This window comes from Nanorana parkeri, unplaced genomic scaffold (assembly GCF_000935625.1).
Source record: "Nanorana parkeri isolate BGI_ZX_2015 unplaced genomic scaffold, ASM93562v1 scaffold414, whole genome shotgun sequence".
Lineage (NCBI taxonomy): Eukaryota > Metazoa > Chordata > Amphibia > Anura > Dicroglossidae > Nanorana > Nanorana parkeri.
In genome coordinates, this window is record NW_017306682.1 from 1,133,015 (window position 1) to 1,152,993 (window position 19,979).

General features: G+C 46.2%; 1 protein-coding gene across 1 annotated transcript in view; it reads right to left on the bottom strand.

Moving 5' to 3' along the window:
• Positions 1–2,634: 2,634 nt before the first annotated feature.
• LOC108789664 (transmembrane protein 178B-like) overlaps positions 2,635–19,979 on the bottom strand; it is a 46,036-nt gene continuing 28,691 nt past the window's right edge. Inside the window, exons 2-4 of the mRNA XM_018559747.1 lie at positions 14,482–14,595; positions 8,037–8,174; positions 2,635–3,641 (exon numbers count right to left, since the gene is read on the bottom strand). Of these exons, the coding sequence (XP_018415249.1) occupies positions 3,397–3,641; positions 8,037–8,174; positions 14,482–14,595 (497 nt within the window). The 3' untranslated portion in view covers positions 2,635–3,396. The remainder of the gene's footprint in view (positions 3,642–8,036; positions 8,175–14,481; positions 14,596–19,979) is intronic.

Sequence of the window (19,979 nt, forward strand, 5' to 3'; positions counted from 1 at the left end):
AATCATTAGGCATTATGTTGTGTGTGGGTGTGTGTATATCTATCTATCCTTCTGTGAGTGCTTGAGTAGTTTAGCAAAAGATACTTGGAGGGCTGACAACACACAGTCCAAAAATTTTTAAGAGCTGAGTGCATTTCTGACAGATCAGGGGGTATTTTGCTGACATTAGAGAATATTTAAAGGGATAAGGTATAAAGCGTGGGGAAATATAAATGTGCTACGTAGGTAAGCCTATGTATCTTGCCTTGACTTGTGTTTTAGGTTAGGTGAAAGATTGAGTGTGTGTCAAGTCAAAAACTTCAGAAGAGTGGCGAAGGATTAGAATTCCTGTTTGGATTTCACTGCTATCTGGGGCTCGGTTAGAGAGATTTACCCTTACTTCCTGTCCTACTGACAAGTTTCATCAGACAGGAAGTAAGGGCAAATCTGCAAACACAACACTGACAGCAATAAAAAGTTGAGGGGGTTCTAGCCTTACTGTACTCTACGACTTTTCTGCTGCAAAAGCCCCATGGCAAAAACCAATGTGCGTCTCAACTCTTGAGGTCCTGAATAATGGTACAGTTGAAATAGAAGGCTGGAGCTGGTGTTCTTAAAACGACTAATCCCTCCAAGCAGGAAGGCCTAGGGAGAACCTGTCAGGATGGAAATATGGAAGTTGCCATTGCTGACTTTCTTTATGCAGGTGCAAGCTCAAGGGCTGTCAAAATTATTCTTGCCTGACTAATTAGTGATTCACTGACATGGAGCAAGCATGCAACCCATGTTGGGACACCTCTGGAATAGGAACCTTTTAAAACAAGTCAGCAGTTGTTGACCAGTTCCTTTTAAAGTAAACCTATACTCAGAATTATGTGATTAGCTTGTCCATCCGCCTGAACTATAGACCTTTCCAGATGCCAGCATGTTCAAGTCTTATTTATTATAGTGCACTGTAGGAGCCTTAAATCCCAGGCCCTGAAATCCAAATAGTGACCTGTCCCGAGGTCGCTGACTTAAGGTGCCCATACACCTTATGAATATCAGCCGATTTGCGTTTGCGATCGCGTTTTCGTCCGATATTCGTAAGGATGATGCGCAGTGTACAACCGTAAATACTGTACAATCGATCGACTTTTGACTAACCAGCAGGTTAGAAAACTTCGGTCGATCGTACGATTTTCGCAAGGTTGGTGGCGTTTCTGTACGTCAAAATTCGTACGATTTACACTGCACATGCACAGACAAAAATACATGCAGTCGATTACTGCAATTTTAACTTTTTATAAGTTGTGATGGTACTTTCTTTTAATTACCGCTGATCCTTGCGATAATCAGGGCAGGATGGGGCCGCCGTGCGAAAATTGTGTAAAGATGTATGGGCAGCTTTAGAGTAGCTCATCTCTTCCTCCTCCCCACTAGTAATTAAGGATAACGCCCACCGCAGTAATAGCCCAATAGTAATTTAAGATGTAGAAGGGGTGAGCCAGTGACCTTGGAAATGACCACCTATCATGATGGCCGGCCTTCAGGGCACTCTAAGAAAAGGAATCTAAAATGCACTGACGCAGGGCTTGGATGCAAGAGCTATTGTTTTCTGAAATCGATTAGTATATAAAGTTAAGCTCAGAGGTTGGGTCATGTGTTAGTAGAACATCACCATTTGGATGTTTACTAATCTGCCACCATGTATTTTAGACCAATGGCGCTCAGGTAGTGTTAGCTGCCTGGCTTTTACGCTGATAGTTTGTTTCAATACAGTCTCTGGCCCTGGATGTAGCAAAGAAGTGCAGAATTTGGACATTTTCTCTGTTTGTTCCAGGCCTGTGACTTGAACTCGTGAAACCAGACACAGCCTGGCAACTAGCACTTTCAGAAGGACCAGTAATGGCAGCTCCCGTATTTTTTCATAATTGCAGTAATCCCCTTAGCTGATATTGCTGTGATATGAGCAGTGTCTATACACAGAGATGGCGTAAGGCAGATGGGGCCCTAGGCTAGGTAGCAGCTCCCCCCCTTCATCTCTTTGAATGACAGAGAAGGTGCTCCATTCCCATTATCTGTGCTGACATAGCTCATTCCAGCATACACTGACAGGTTCACAACATTGACCAACTGCATTTTCGCTCTTTGTTGTAGGTGCATGAAGCTTTTAGCTGAGCCCCCTAGATCCATGGTGCAAGTGCATGCTCCATTGTGCAGTGACAGCCAGGTACACAACATTGACCAACTGCATTTTCCCTGTTTATTGTAGGGGCATGAAGGTTGTAGCTGAGCCCCCTAGATGCCCGCTGGGCCGGAGGTTCCAGCCTAGGTTACCCTTGAGATAATGTGGTGTATACACAAAGTGCTGCAGATTTCATATCCAACAATGAATGCAATAAGTGATACTTGGCATACACAAGATAGTATTAAAAACGCCAATAAACAATTTTTATTATGTGCTTTTTTTTTAATAAGTTGTGATGGGACCACATGTACATGATATCACCTCAGCAAGGTGATCTGGAACTACTAAAAATTCCCACCTCCCACTTTAACCTTCCAAACTCCTAACCCGCATGGCATGTCTGTCATTTACAATGTCTGGACCATCCGGTCGTGACGTGTTCGCTTGGGCGCCCTGTTATCGCACTGTATGTAGAATTTTTTTTTTTCCTCCCATAGCATCTCTGGTGGAGCCTGAGTCTGTCGTAGGTTCACGGGACCTACTTGAAGGCACGGCAGGAGGTCTATATGCTTTGAATGTAACCAAGTCCCTGCTGAGTGCCAAGGCACTGCGCTCAGGGTGAAATCTAGAACTGACATGGAATAGGGAATTAATTATGGATGTGTGAGGTTTTTTTTGTGTTAACTGTATTAAAACATGTAAAAACTGGTTACCGGTCATTATATGTATATATTTATGTTTGTTTGTGTGCGTGTGTGCATGAATACAAAATTCCCCAAACACTGCGGACCGCTCCATACTCATTAACGTCTGTACAAGAGCAAACTGGAGCTTCTGTAGAAGTTACGGACTAGAATCTTCTTAAAACTTCTGGAACCCTGACATCACAGTTCCATCTAACGGACATCCTTAACCCCTCAATCCTTTCAACGTCCCTTGCAGTCCGACTTCTATTGCGAGTCCAAACAGCGAAAGTGATCCATCGTTCCACTTGGCGCACATGTCACCGTTTCGCACCGTCCCACGGTTCCCGTTTTGCTCACATGAGGTTCAAACTTCGGCAACTTATCACAAGCAAACCACACGGTCAGACCAAAAACACACAAAGTTGAACAGGACAACTTCCTCAGCAGGATACGGGTGCCTCAATCTGATAGCGTGTGTCCTTTTTTTGTAGTTTTTAGGGTTTTTTCAAATTTTTTGGGGTGGGGAGGCTGGCTGGCCACATCTGCTCCCGCCTTTTGCGGTCACACTGCTCCGTTCTCTTGCCGTGGCTTGTGGACGGCAGACTGGGAAGCACTGAGGGATGGTGCCAAGGTGCAGAGGAATCCAGAGAGGAGGGTGAGTCCCAGCCCACCCCAGGCACAGAACATGGACCAGCCATACCCGTGGCTGATGTCTTCAGGTAAACCGTATACGGAGCGTGGGTATCGCGACAGCTCGAAGTTGATGCCAGCTACACAGGTGCAGAGGGAGATAATGCAGCAAGTTCCTGAAAGGAGAGAACAAAAACAAGTGATCCTTTTTTTTTTTACTATGATTATAATTTAAAGTGCTTTTTATGCAAACTTAAATCTGATTGGTTGCTATAGTAACTGTATGTAGCACATCATTACATCCCTTAGCAATGCCATATGTTTCAAGGCTTTATAGATGAATTCTTGGCACAGGAAAAACATGCTGCCTGCAATAATTGTTTCCTAGCACATATGGAATGGGCAGTATTTGCCTGGCTATGGGCTGAGATATCACAGTACCCTTGTTTTTAAGTTGGAACCATTGGCACCCTATGGAGTAAGCTACACAAGCATGCAATACGATTTAGTAGCAATCAATTGGACTATTGATCATGTGTAATCATGGAAGGGTAATCTCTGCTACATGACTTTTGTTGTTTACCTGCCGCTGTCAGAATACACGAACGGTGACCGCAGAAGACTGAACAAGTTTTAGCTCGGCTCCTTCGGCAAAAGTAATTTGGAAATAATTGACTTGACGAAAATGGCCTGCTGGCAGAGCCACATAAATGTTTGAATTTTGGCAGAGTCAAAATTAGAGCAGTGCACAGCCAGCTTTAGCCATCAAGTCAGGACCTAGTAACAGTGAAACTAAGGGGGTTATTCACTAAAGAGCCGAAGGATCCAGCTGTAGCTTCGGCTAATCCTTCGGCTCTCTTTGGCCGCCGGGGCTCTTCAGTTCAGTCAAACCGAAGGGCTGCTGTACAGGCTATTCACAATAGCCCATACAGCAGTCGAGCGGCTCAGCCAAGCCAAAGGCATATGCTTCAGCTCGACTGAGCCAAAGTGACAGCCAAAGTGGGGGAGAATGGCTGTAAATGACAGCTGGGCGGAGCCAGCCGTGATCTTACAGCTGGCTCCGGCCCAGTTGTAATGACAGATCAGCGTCCCCAAATGACCTGGGGACGCTGATCTGTCATTAAACAATAACAACTGGGCGTGATGTCACGTTTTTTCCCCCCCTTTCTTTTCACCTCTTTTCTATTCTGCTTGGTACCACGGAGGTACCGAGCAGAATAGCCGAGCCGAATGCTGCTCGGCAGCATTCGGCTATTCACTCACTGCCGTTTGGCCAGTATGAAAATAGGGGCGAACGGCAGCGAGTGAGCTGCTGGAGCTTCGGCTCAGCCAATCCAGATATTGCAGAAGGACTTTGACTCTGCCGAACATGCAGAGCATGTTCGGCAGACCGAAGGCAGCCGATGTACAGCTGATATCGGCCGTACTGAGCCGAAGTGAATAGACGAATGTTGCTCGGCTCACTTCAGCTCGGTTATTCACTTGGATGCCGTTGGCAGCTTTGTGGATAACCCCCTAAATCTGAGAGGGGCACAGGACACGTGTTTCTGATTAATACATGCAATAAGCAGGTCCTTAAAGGAGTAACATTCAATGGCGGTGCATGTCCATATATTGGCACATACTGGTTAGATTTTGTACATCAAAATGATCTTTCACTTTTCCAAAAAATGTTAAGACTAAATATTGGTGGACAGATCTATATCATATATCTCTAAGCAAAGATTTTTACGAAAGGCAAACTGCTCAGTTGAAATATATGTAGGTAAAATGTTTTACATGCCAAAGGATTTACATACTCCTCAATCTTCCCTGATTCCCGCTGACCTTTCACAGATCTAATTTCATATGCTGGGGTCCTGCTGCTCCACCACTTTGTCCTATTAATCCCGGAATTGACCCTGTGTGTACCGCTGTCCTCTGAACTTTAAAATGCCACCAACCACTATCGAGATGACAAGTCTCACGAGACAAGAATTCCTTGGCAGCCTCCACTGTTGCCTTGGAAACAGAATGGAGGCAGTATTGCGGTTGAAGAAGGAGGTGCAATGGTTTTCCAGCACCTAGTGTATGGTGGAGGGGACTGCTGGTCTGCAATAATACTGTTCAGAGACATGACATTGTGGGGTGAGTTTTCCAACTCTTCCTGTGGGTCTGTAAGGTTCCATCCTCAATACCACGGGTAGCCAAACTTTGTCCCTCCAGCTCTGGTGCAACTACAACTACACATCCCATTAGGCATTGGGAGACTGATAGCCATAGGTATGATTCCCATGATGAATGATGGGATAGTAGTCTCACCCCAGCTGGAGGGCCAGAGATTGCCTAGTTCTGCTCTTTCATCATTATTGCTGCCAGAAAGATAGATCTCTAAAGGAAGCCTGTGCTTTGCCTATCCAGTGCCAAGCAACAGGTTCACATAAAATTGACCTTGTAGGGCCCCCTAAATGCAGAGTTCCCCCCCTTACCTGGTCAGCTTTTAATCAGATAAATAAAAACCCTGTAGTTACTGCTTAAAAAGGTGTTGGCTGAAGTTAGAATTTAGATGAACTTGACATAAAGCAACAAAGTTTTTCTCTAAGACTACCCAGTTCACAGGGTGACAACTCTACTGTGCGATTTCACCGCAGAACAGAATTGTCACCTTATTACAGGAAGTGAAAAAATAACAGACCCACTGGCAGGAGCCACAGGTCATAAAACAAGGGGGAGTCAGAAAAACATAAACTTCCCTGTTAATGCTACTGAAAGACTGGATCATAAGCTGTATGATTTTTTTGGAGTTGCCCATTGTTCTACTTTAGGTGAACACGTTACTTTTCCCTGCATGGGAAAAGCAGGGGATGATTTATAAATCATCCACCCAGCCATATGCTGGCCAAATAATGTTTGCATGGCATTCTCGTGACTAGATGGAGCCGAAGAGCATAGGAATATCCTATGCTCCTTGGGTTTATAGTAACCAGTATGCTGTGTGAATGGCATTCGGCCAGCGCGTGGCTGTGCGGATGATTCATGAATAACCCCCAAATGTCCCTCGCTTATTATAAAACGTTTGACTGAATGACTAACATACCTGGAGTTATACAGCGTGCTGCTGAAATGAACATACATGTCTGATGCCTTGTTACGTAAACCTTGGCAGATTCTGGGACATGGTCCATGTACTTATTTAACCCTTTCACTGCCAAGCCCTCCGGAACGCTTTTTAACCTCAGCTGGCCACACCATTTTTACAATTTTTATCATCATTTTGATTTTCTACTGCTGCGTTGCTAGCGTTTGTAAAAGACCCCCCCCAAACCATATATATTTACAGACATTGACTGCAGTACAGTGGCTCAGTGGTTAGCACTTTCAGCACTAGGAGTCCTCAGTTCACATCCTGGCCAGGACACTATCTGCAACGAGTTTGATTGTTCTCCCTGCGCTTGTGTGGGTTTCCTCGGGTTCTCTGGTTTCCTCCCACACTCTAGAGACATGCTGGAAGGTTAATTGGCTTCTGTCTAAATTGGCCCTGTATGTATGCATGTGCGAAAGGGACCTTAGATTGCAAGCTCCTTGCGGGCAAAACTGATGTGAATGTGCACGTTCTGTGCATGTAAAAGCACTGGGCTATATAAATAATTAGGAGGCTGTCCACAGCACCAGTGGCTTCCCAAGCAAAGACGTATGCCCAAATTTTACATGCATGACCCCCGTGCACCTGTTTGCATGAGGCCTTTCTGGATGCAAAGGTTAAACCTGAGGTCCTTCATACTCCTTATTAATTGAGTTTCCTTTCTCTGCACTTTTTCCAAAAATATCAAAATCCTTTCATGTAAACTGGTGTAATAAACCAAACTATATAAGGTCTAACTAATACTTTGTATAGAGGCCAGATGATGTCTTTCTCTTTAGTCTAAGCCTCTTGTAAAGCCCAACAAATCCCAAGAGGTTGTGGCCATGATGGTTTGGGCTCAGAGAAAATGGGCTGAATGATGACCAGACCCTGAAGTAGAGAGCAATCTAGGGGACAATTGGACTTTCTGAGGGGGCCCAGGACAGACAGAAGGGGAGTTTTGCCGTGTCGAATTTATTTTAACATTTAAACAAAAAAGTGCTGGGCTTTAATAATAGTCACAGCCTTTAAGTCACTCCCATTTCTGCAATGTGCAAAGCATGCCACTTACAAGTACCACTTACAAAGTTGAGAATATGCATATGTCATTCTGTCTATCTACATGTCTTGCTATATTGCATGGTCAGGTAGGTAACCCCTTCTCCAACAAGGTCAATATGTTGCATAGAGACTAAAGAAAATTGTTTTTTTATTCACCTTATTTTTTCAGCCTTTAGATTTTAGCTCTGTACTAACTGCCAATGAGAAAAAAAGCAATGTAACAAGTCAAACTGTCAGAATGGCCTCTCGAGGGGTTTAATAATTGACTATTGTAGGAACCCCCTCCCCCTCCACCATGTCCTCATCTGGAGAAATTGGTCATCCATCTATGATCTCTTTGTTAAAAGACAAGTCAATAGCTGATAATTAGCTTCTCTTGGCTGACCTAGAGAGCAGTGAAAACTCTTACCTCCCATGAGAAATAACAGCCCGGCCACATATTGCATTAGGTCATGCTGCTTGCAACAGCCCAGCACCCCTATCAGCCACCCAAACAGGATGATAGACACCGCCATTCCGATGAAGCCAGCTGTCATCCGCCGCAGGTCTGGAGGGAGAAAAAAAAAAAAAGACAGGAAAGTTATGTGTGTACACTGTCACTGCATTATCAGTCGGGCAACTGCTCTGCATTAAAAGAACCTTATAGTGTATTTTCAGCTGAAGCCTTTGAGTTATTACTGTGAAGTTGTTTAGATGCAACCTTAAGGTCTGCCATTCCATATTTTGGCTACTGTATGGGAAGACTGGGCTAGTGGTAGGGTAGCATATAATATACACTGTATGGCCAAAAAAAAAAAGTCACCACCTGGAATTAGCTAAGCAAATAGGCCAGAGCCTTCCATTGGATAAGTGTTTATGATCCGGGGCTGCTTCAGTTGCTCAGGTCTAGGTTCAGCAACATCATGTGCCCAAAAAATGAAGTCAGCTGCCGACCTGAATGATCAGGTTTTCCATCAATGGATTTTTTCTTCCCTGATGGCACATTGGGCATATATCAAGGTGACAATGGCAGGATTCACCGGGCTCAGATTGTGAAAGAGTGGTACAGGGGGCATGAGACATCATTGTCACACATGGATTGGCCACCACAGAGTCCAGACCTTAACCCCATTGAGAATCTTTGGGATGCTCTGGAGAAGACTTTACACAGAGGTCCGACTCTCCCATCATCACTACAATATCTTAGTGAAAAATGAATGCAACTCTGAATGGAAATAAATATTGTGACATTGCATAAGCTTATGGGCCAGGCAGTGTATGTTAGGCTGGTGTCCCAGAGTGGAGATACCACCCCATTTCAGAGAAGGTCCTGCAGTCAGCTGCTGGGAATTATACAGCTTTCTAGTGTTTGAACTTCTTTGGTGCCCTGTGCAAGGATGTCAAAATGTGACCCTCCCTCATCCTGGCTAAGATGGATGGAGTATACACAACAGCACATGCAGTGGCCAGGACCGTGCCAGGTGGACAAATGACAGCTGCTGTCCACTGTCTAAAGTGACAGCTGTATCCTGCATATATCACTAGGAGAAAGCACAAAGTGGAGCTCAGCTGCCATTTTGACAGCTGTTCAGTGTCCTCATGATACATCACTGGTGGCTGTATACTGTATACCAGGGGTGGGCAAACTCCGGCCCTCCAGCTATGGTGCAACTGCAAATACCAATAGGCACTGCAATACTCTGACAGCCACAGACATGATTCTCAGAGGCAGATGCATGATGGGATTTGTAATTTTACCACAGCTGGAGGACCAGAGTTTGCCTATCCTTGCTGTACTGACAGTAGATCTTCTCTGATAACACCAGGAGAGCCATGCTGTCCTTATGTAATCTGCAGGACTGAGCTATCAGTTTGACAACTTGGCCCTGAACAATACAGGAGACAGCTGGGACAATGTGGAGGCAGGGGAGGCTTCCAACCAAGCTGTGCCCTCTCCTCCCCAGGGCAGGGTCTAAGGATAAAGCAGGTTCTGTAAGACAGAGCCCACCTTTTACCATGGACACCAATCACTGCAGCACCGTGGCACACATTGTGCGGCACAATTTCTTTAACACAGGAAAATATCTTTCTACCATAAAAGGGCCAGTTGGTTGCATTTGCCTCCCAGGTCAAAAGTTCCCAGTTCTCCCCCTGGGCTATTGAACAGATGTGTATATTCTCTCTCCACCATCTAATGGCTTCTTTATGGAAGATGCCCCAAATAATTTGTGGCTTAATGACTGTTGAGGAAGAATGAAATCTATGAGCAATTAGATACTGCACTGTTTTTAATGACCCAGAGGCGACTGATGTACTGTTCCTCTATTCATGTCTAACAGAATCACTGTGCTCCACAGGAAGAAAATCTTATATGGAATGAGTTAAAAATTACAATTAGATATATGTTTTAAAAAACAATAACACACTGATCAAACTTTTATACTAAGTGGATCATGTCCAGGGCCGGCCTTAGGGGTGTGCGAGCAGTGCGGCCGCACAGGGCGCCATGGCAACAAGGGCGCCGTGCGGCCGTCACAGCTCGTCCTGGGGGCGGCAATTTCGCGGGTGCGCGCAATTTTAAAGCATGACATGTTTGGTGTCTATTTACCCGACGTGACCCCGCTTTTTATATTTTACCAAAAATATGGGTAATAAATGGGTGTGGTTACTGGGGGTGTGGCCACTAAAGGGTGTGACCACTGAGGGGTGTGGTCACTGAGGGGCGCTGTAAAGCTTTCTCGCACAAGGCGCCTTAAGGCCTAAGGCCGGCCCTGATCATGTCTGCATATATATCTACAAATCTTTAAAAACGGGGTGAGGGGGGCAGAAGTCTAAGGGGGATAGTCAGAGTTTGGCATTAAGGTAAAATAATTGGACTTTGACAGAGTTTGCTGGTGCTGGGTTGTATCAGCAGTTCACTGATTGGCTTCACTGTTTGAAAAAAATCTATTGGTGGCCACATGTATCAATATAATCATTTTAATGAATCATTCATTGCATCTGAACTGATCAAACTGAATGCCAATCATAACCAAAACCCCTCAATTTGATTGATTTAAGTAAACCTTTGATTGATTTAGACTTTGCCAAGTCGATCAGCCATTTCCGAATCAGTCGATCATTTCTGATCGATCAAGCAAATATCTATGTGTGTCTGAGAACAGCTTGTAATCCTGAATAATTAAACCAATCATTTGTATAGGTTGTTTAGATATAGTAATGACAGATTGTATGCTGTATCAAGATTCTCAGCAGATTGCAAAGTGCAGAACGGCATGGTGTGTTGTCTCATTGGATATTTTAATTAATGATGAATCGTCTTTTTGCGATCACTCACGCCTAGATGGATTACAATTTGCCAAGTGTATGGTCACCATAACACACGTCCGCCTAAATCTCATGCTCTTTGTGCCTTTTAGCTGGTCGACAGCATTTGTATTCTTGTCCATAAGTGAATTTGCTGCAAAAACCAATCAACCAGCCATTATAGGCACATTACACTCAGATAATGTCCTTGCTTAACTGCTTAATGGCCTAATATTCTAAAGCCTTTAAAGCCCAACTCAAGCCAATACTTTATTTTGTTTTGGAAAAAGCAGGAAAGGGTTAGACTAAGGGCACCTAAACAAAGGGCCAGTTCACTGTCCTCTAGACATTAGGGCGGCCAGAATGTGGTCAGTGGGAGTAAAAAAATTCCCCCGGGTTGGTGATTAATGGGAGTAAAAAAATAAATAAATCGTAGTGCCTGTGGTCAGTGGGAGAAGGAAAAATGCACCATCATTGGTGTCTGTGAGAGGAATAGTGCCCCATCGTTGGCATCAGTGGAGGGAATAGTGCCCCATCGTTGGTGACAGTGGCAGGAATAGTGCCCCATCCTTGGTATCAGTGGGGGGAATAGTGCCCCATCATTGGTATCAGTGGGGGGAATAGTGCCCCATCATTGGTATCAGTGGGGGGAATAGTGCCCCATCATTGGTATCAGTGGGGGGAATAGTGCCCCATCATTGGTATCAGTGGGGGGAATAGTGCCCCATCATTGGTATCAGTGGGGGGAATAGTGCCCCATCATTGGTATCAGTGGGGGGAATAGTGCCCCATCATTGGTATCAGTGGGGGGAATAGTGCCCCATCATTGGTATCAGTGGGGGGAATAGTGCCCCATCATTGGTATCAGTGGGGGGAATAGTGCCCCATCATTGGTATCAGTGGGGGGAATAGTGCCCCATCATTGGTATCAGTGGGGGGAATAGTGCCCCATCATTGGTATCAGTGGGGGGAATAGTGCCCCATCATTGGTATCAGTGGGGGGAATAGTGCCCCATCATTGGTATCAGTGGGGGGAATAGTGCCCCATCATTGGTATCAGTGGGGGGAATAGTGCCCCATCATTGGTATCAGTGGGGGGAATAGTGCCCCATCATTGGTATCAGTGGGGGGAATAGTGCCCCATCATTGGTATCAGTGGGGGGAATAGTGCCCCATCATTGGTATCAGTGGGGGGAATAGTGCCCCATCATTGGTATCAGTGGGGGGAATAGTGCCCCATCATTGGTATCAGTGGGGGGAATAGTGCCCCATCATTGGTATCAGTGGGGGGAATAGTGCCCCATCATTGGTATCAGTGGGGGGAATAGTGCCCCATCATTGGTATCAGTGGGGGGAATAGTGCCCCATCATTGGTATCAGTGGGGGGAATAGTGCCCCATCATTGGTATCAGTGGGGGGAATAGTGCCCCATCATTGGTATCAGTGGGGGGAATAGTGCCCCATCATTGGTATCAGTGGGGGGAATAGTGCCCCATCATTGGTATCAGTGGGGGGAATAGTGCCCCATCATTGGTATCAGTGGGGGGAATAGTGCCCCATCATTGGTATCAGTGGGGGGAATAGTGCCCCATCATTGGTATCAGTGGGGGGAATAGTGCCCCATCATTGGTATCAGTGGGGGGAATAGTGCCCCATCATTGGTATCAGTGGGGGGAATAGTGCCCCATCATTGGTATCAGTGGGGGGAATAGTGCCCCATCATTGGTATCAGTGGGGGGAATAGTGCCCCATCATTGGTATCAGTGGGGGGAATAGTGCCCCATTGTTGGCATCAGTGGGGGGAATAGTGCCCCATCGTTGGTGACAGTGGCAGGAATAGTGCCCCATCATTGGTATCAGTGGGGGGAATAGTGCCCCATCGTTGGTGACAGTGGGAGGAATAGTGCCCCATCGTTGGTGACAGTTGGAGGAATAGTGGCCCATCGTTGGTGACAGTGGGAGGAATAGTGGCCCATTCTTAGCGTCAGTGGGAGCAATAGTGCCCCATCATAGGCATCAGTGGGAGGAATGGTGCCCCATCATTGGTATCAGTGGGAGGAATGGTGCCCCATCATTGGTATCAGTGGGAGGAATGGTGCCCCATCATTGGTATCAGTGGGAGGAATGGTGCCCCATCATTGGCATCAGTGGGAGGAATGGTGCCCTATCATTGGCATCAGTGGGAGGAATGGTGCCCCATCATTGGTGTCAGTCGGAGGGATAGTGCCCCCACACCATCATTGGTGTCAGTGGGAGGAATAGTGCCCCATCATTGATGTCAGTGGGAGGAATAGTGCCCCATCATTGGTGTCAGTGGGAGGAATGGTGCCCCATCATTGGTATCAGTGGGAGGAATAGTGCCCCATTATTGGTATCAGTGGGAGGAATAATGTTACACTTTGAATCTTGACAGGATAGGGACCATAAACCAGCCAGATCATAAGGCAGGGTAAGGGGATACTTACGGAGTGCGTGCCATTCATCCTGACGGATGGTCTTGGTGACATTGAGTGGAAGGTTTGTTGGCAGTGAAGACGATGTGTAGTGATATCTTACTGGATTACATCGCTTAACAAGTCCTGCAACAGAAAGGAAAATAAACCATTAAAATCTACTATTTACACTAGAACAAAGCAACGTGGTGCTCTTGGTTGAAGCAGCCAGCCGCATCCAATGTTGCTCTAAAGTGTATGCATGGTCAGATTTGTAACATTTTGTTTTCAATAGGGAAGGGTTAAAACCCTCATGAGATATTTCCCTTAATTTCCAGTCCTGGAAACACAACAGAAAATGAGCAGAAATCTGCATAGGGGAATTTCCATCTTAGAGACTGGAAAGTGGTCTGTCACTGAAACAATTTTGTCAAATTTGGGATTTCGCCTCACTTTCATCACTGTCATCACCAGGCCAAATAGAGGACAGAAGGGCTAACGCTTCCCCATGTTATCCAAAATTTAAAAGAAATAACATTTTGCCTTTAGATTAGACCCGAGTGGATGAGGCTGTAAACCCCAGGAACCCAACCTAGGGGCCCCTGCGGACAGTATTCTGTGTTGTGGTGCTTACTCGCACCAGTGAAGGAAAGATTTTCTCTTTCTTTCTCATGATTTTTCCAGCATACAGCATACTGCCCCCTAAGACACTTCTTTAGCATAGTTTCCTGTTCTGGAATGGACACACTTGCTAGTCTACTACTCTACTCCACACTCTATGACCCCATCTCTTGTGGCATGTCCACACTCTATGACCCCCATCTCTTGTTGCATGTCCACACTCTATGACCCCCATCTCACACTCTACGACCACTTCAGGTTCACGCTTGAGGTTCCCTTTTTAAGTACGTTAGCCACCACTGCTGTAAACATGTACCCCATCATTGATGTCAGTGGGAGGAATAGTGCCCCATCATTGGTGTCAGTGGGAGGAATGGTGCCCCATCATTGGTATCAGTGGGAGGAATAGTGCCCCATTATTGGTATCAGTGGGAGGAATAATGTTACACTTTGAATCTTGACAGGATAGGGACCATAAACCAGCCAGATCATAAGGCAGGGTAAGGGGATACTTACGGAGTGCGTGCCATTCATCCTGACGGATGGTCTTGGTGACATTGAGTGGAAGGTTTGTTGGCAGTGAAGACGATGTGTAGTGATATCTTACTGGATTACATCGCTTAACAAGTCCTGCAACAGAAAGGAAAATAAACCATTAAAATCTACTATTTACACTAGAACAAAGCAACGTGGTGCTCTTGGTTGAAGCAGCCAGCCGCATCCAATGTTGCTCTAAAGTGTATGCATGGTCAGATTTGTAACATTTTGTTTTCAATAGGGAAGGGTTAAAACCCTCATGAGATATTTCCCTTAATTTCCAGTCCTGGAAACACAACAGAAAATGAGCAGAAATCTGCATAGGGGAATTTCCATCTTAGAGACTGGAAAGTGGTCTGTCACTGAAACAATTTTGTCAAATTTGGGATTTCGCCTCACTTTCATCACTGTCATCACCAGGCCAAATAGAGGACAGAAGGGCTAACGCTTCCCCATGTTATCCAAAATTTAAAAGAAATAACATTTTGCCTTTAGATTAGACCCGAGTGGATGAGGCTGTAAACCCCAGGAACCCAACCTAGGGGCCCCTGCGGACAGTATTCTGTGTTGTGGTGCTTACTCGCACCAGTGAAGGAAAGATTTTCTCTTTCTTTCTCATGATTTTTCCAGCATACAGCATACTGCCCCCTAAGACACTTCTTTAGCATAGTTTCCTGTTCTGGAATGGACACACTTGCTAGTCTACTACTCTACTCCACACTCTATGACCCCATCTCTTGTGGCATGTCCACACTCTATGACCCCCATCTCTTGTTGCATGTCCACACTCTATGACCCCCATCTCACACTCTACGACCACTTCAGGTTCACGCTTGAGGTTCCCTTTTTAAGTACGTTAGCCACCACTGCTGTAAACATGTCTGAGTCAGATGACTAGCCTATTTTATAAAACTATAAGAAGAATGGGAGGAAGGAACTCACGGTTACAAACACTTTATTAGTCTTAAAATCTCCCACCAAAAAAGTTCCCTACAACATAATTAGGACGGAGAAGGGTTATCAATGACCAAGTAACCTATTTACTATCCAACCAAACCAACACAGCTTAAACGTGCTTCAGTCACTGTGCCGTGCTTCCTCAGCCTACACATAGTAATCTTACATATATGTGGCAGAATGAAAACTCTACAGCTATCAATAGGTATCTCCCACAAAGTTTAGAGTGACGTCAAGAGCCAACAAGTTTTAAGATATTTCAAACCACTTACAATGGATGCAGCTCCCTTTAAGTTTTAGTTTCCTGCAGAATCAGCTGGCCCCCTGAGCATTGGCCCTGATATCCTGATTTAGGGCGGCTCCTTTCATTTGCAGGGTCCTATGGAGACATCCGCGTTTGTGTCTCCATAAACACACAAGTACAGCAAGGCAAACCACTCCTCTGCCACCTGCTCCTTCATTCTCCAAAGCCAGTAGATGAACAGCTGCTGGAGACTGCCCTATCTCTTGTGATCTTGCACTGGACCGGGAGTTCAGACTATACTGGCTTGTGGAGGAGGGAGAAAGGAGGAGAGGGAAGCAAGGAGGAGTGTAATGGCTTACCCTGTTGTGCCTGTAGGTTTGTGGAGATACACACAGCTCACTTGCACACACAATGGTGGCTTCATATGACCCTGCAAGTGAAAGGAGGAGCCAGTGGCGGACCTAAGGAATAAAGGGCCCTGGTGCAAGATTTTATCTTGGGCCCCCCTCCCAAAGGAGCAGATCTCACTGGCCCCGCAACCCCCCCTGGCAGTCTCTGCACCAGAGGAGCTTACACTCTCATGTCCCCTCAGAGTCTCACACTATTATTATACATTTATATCGCTCCGACATATACCACAGTGCTGTACAGAGAACACTGAGCCAGTCACATTAGTTTCTGTACAGAGGAGCTTACACTCTAATGCAGGATGGCACCGGTTGTAGGGCGGACTACAAATCCCAGCAATACATTATACAGCAATGCAGAACAGTATATGAATTGGACTCTGCACTTAGCAACGCACTGGACTCAGGACCCACCTGAGGCCACGCAGAGCCCACCGGAGATCCTGCAGAGCCCCCATGAGACCCTGACTTGCCCACCCGAAACCCCACACAGCCCACGGAGACTCTCTGTGGTGGGCTCTGCAGGGTCTCAGGTGGGCTGGTCGGAGTCCCTTTCCCACACGTAGCTCCTCCTACCTGTTGCAGCTGGGCTTTCTCCGCTGCTGGACATGCGCTACTGGGGCCCGGCCTCCTCTGCTTCCAAGCCCATGCTGCTGGGCCCGGCCTCCTCTGCCGCTGGATTGGCAGTGCTGCGCCCCAGCCCTGGCCTCCTCCACCTTCTCCTCCTCTGTCAGTGGGCCCACCCAGCCTTGGGGCGGCTGCACCGCTGGTAGTTCTGCCTATGGGAGGAACCCTAAAACAGGATATCAGGGCCAGTGTTCAGAGGACCAGCTGATTCTACAGGAAACTAAAAAACTTTTAAACCCGGGGATTTCCATCCCTGGAAATAAATTTGTACTGCTACAGGGATGTCGTGGCTGCATTTACTCTTTATACATCGGTATGCTGGCAGTAGGGGGGGCAATGTACTCTAAGAGGAAGAAATGGTTAGCAGGTAATGTTCCAGGATTCCATTATTAGTACAAGCCAATCTATAACATTAACCAGCCCCCATGTCTTCAACTGGCCATCCCCACTGACACCATACAGAGCACAATACACACAAGGCCATTCAAGTGACAATTATTTTCAATGACAATTTTTTCTTTTTACATTGTGTTTGATTTTGCAGAAAAATACAGAACGCAAGAACATCTCTTACAAAATCCTGTCCCAGCCACATCCCAGACAGCGTGAAGTGACCACAGGAAATGGCAAAGAAACCAGCAAGACACTATGAAAGCAGCACAGAGGAGCCGCGCTGACAGCCGTGACCTCAAACATCAATGGTGTCATTTTATAATGGAGAGATCTGTAACAATGAAGAAGCGTTCCCCGCGAACGGAGGACTTTGTTGACTGTGTGCAGCGTTCTGTTGTTCTGAACACAAAGGCTTTTTGTAGCAACCTGGCAGGGCAGTGTTTGCCTTTTTCTGTCTATCGAAGAAGCCATCATTCTGATTCTACAGTGGAACTACAAGTCCCAGCATGTGCTGCCGGTACACGGGAGGCAGGCCGTTTTATTAAAGCTATGGGTAGATATTAAAGGTCACGTTTCAATCCAGCTGTACATGAAAATAAAAACATGGATTTTTTAAAAGTTGAACTCTGGCCTTCCCTTCAGTTGTACTGGCTCCTCTCCTGGACTTCCTCTGATTTCACTGCACACTGCGAGCTCCTCACAATGTGCATTAGAAGCTGCAGCAAGTCACACAGAGCCCACTTCATTAACTGGCTGGAGGACGTCCAGCATCCGCTAGCCCAGGGGTGGGTAAACGACGGCCCTGCAGCTGTGGTCAAGCTACAAATCCCATCATGTATCTGTCTCTGGGAGTCATGCCTATGGCTGTGAGAATCTTGCAATGCCTCATGGGATTTGTAGTTCCTCAAAAGCTGGAGGGCCGGAGCTTGCCCACCTCTTATCTAGCCCTTTCCTGCCCAGACTGACTGTCCTTGACCCGCCCCTTTCATTCATTAGATTTCAGTTCTTCCTAGGGATGCACCGATACCAGTATTTTGGTACAGAGTACCAATATTTTTTTCCCGGTACTCACCGATACCGAATACCGATACTGGAAGTCCCATTAAGGAAGCCAGACAGCGTGTAATGACTCCTAATTAGCCGGGAAGCCGGGCGGTGTGTAAAGACTCGCCACCCGGCTTCCCGATTAGCAGGGAAGCCGTCCCCATGCTTCCTCGTCACTAGGAAAGCATGGAGCCGGCTTTCTGGCCAATCAAAAAGCTGGGCGCTGCGTCATTACACGGCTCCCCGATTGGCTAGCTTCCCAACCAATCAGGAAGCCAGGCAGCGAGTCATTACACTCTGCCCAGCTTCCTGATTGACCGGGAAGCCGGCTCCATGCTCCCTCATCAGGCTTCCTGATACCGGAAGTATTGGGCTAGGCATCGGAGCATTTGAGCGAGTACGAGTACTCGTCCAAATACTCGGCATCGGTGCATCCCTAGTTCTTTCAATCATGAAGGCTCAGCATCACATGTGGGCGTTACCTAGTGCGGTCTGCATGCAAATGTAGTCTCTGCCTTGGAACACCCACTTCTGCAGACTGACATCCACACATTAAGGCACACTGATATTTGCATAACCCCTCCAAGAGCCAGCCCACTGCTTGCATCAGGGCTGAGGACTCGAGAGCAGTACTTAGGTAGGGTGCTGTGATGTTTTCAGCACTCTATGTACAGCACCCTGCTGGCCCCTCCCACCAGCGATGACCTGCCTAAATTGCATAGAGAAGCACAGAGACTGAGTGATGATGTCAGTTGGCCTCAAATAAGATATGGAATTAAAACAATTTCACTAGTATGCTAATAAACTTTGCTGACCAAGCTGTAACACTTGGACACAATGAAAAAAAGTGAGGTCACCAACATGCCTATGCTATCTGCAAGGGGACCCCGATTATTTGTAATCCTGTTCAGGGTGCTTCTGATTTTCCTGGGTAGGACAGTTTATTTATATATGCATTTTAATTGTATTTAGCTTTTAACTTGGAATTTAGCTTTAAAGAATCTGAAATCCATTCCTAATGTGCAGCGCCATGTAACAGGGTATTTATAATGGTGGCATTCTGGAATACGGTATCTAAATAGGATTTGTAATTGGAATCTAGATGGAAATGTCACGGCGTGGGCTGTGAACGAATGACCCCTACCAACAGCCCAAGTCGAGACGGTCTATTAATTTCCCCCATCTGCATTCATCAGCTATATCCAGATGAGCCCCTATAATTGTCTTGTAGTCCCCCCCTACTATTAGAAGGTCTTATCCTCATGGAATATTGGTTTGAGGCTTCTTATAATGGCTGTCTGGACACCCCATTAATCACGAGTATCAACATTTCTATTGTCGGTGTTGCATTTAAATGGGAGCTCAGATGTACACTGAGATTTCCAATTAGAGAGTCTCGTGTAGAAGTATATTATACGGCATCTTGTTATTAGGAGAGGGCATACAAGTGCATTCTCTACAACTGCACCAAGCCGTAGTTTTATGTAACAATGCACAGCGTTTGTATTATATCCTTTTATATAAGTGATTGCAGCAGCTGGTATACTTCAAGGAGAGATTCACTTTTAATAAACACTAAATCCCCAATCCCCCATCTCCTGATCAGATGTCCCAACTTATCTCAAATGGCAATCCCGATTCTATCATGGTGTGGGAATGGTTGAACAGTAGGCAGCCCTTCTCAACCAGGATGCCGTGGCCCCCCTGGGGTGCCTCAAGATTTTCAAATGGGGGGACGACTATGAAGTGAAAAGTGGGATTCTAATGTGAGAGAGGGGGACTCTGATGTAAAGGAGGGGGGGGGG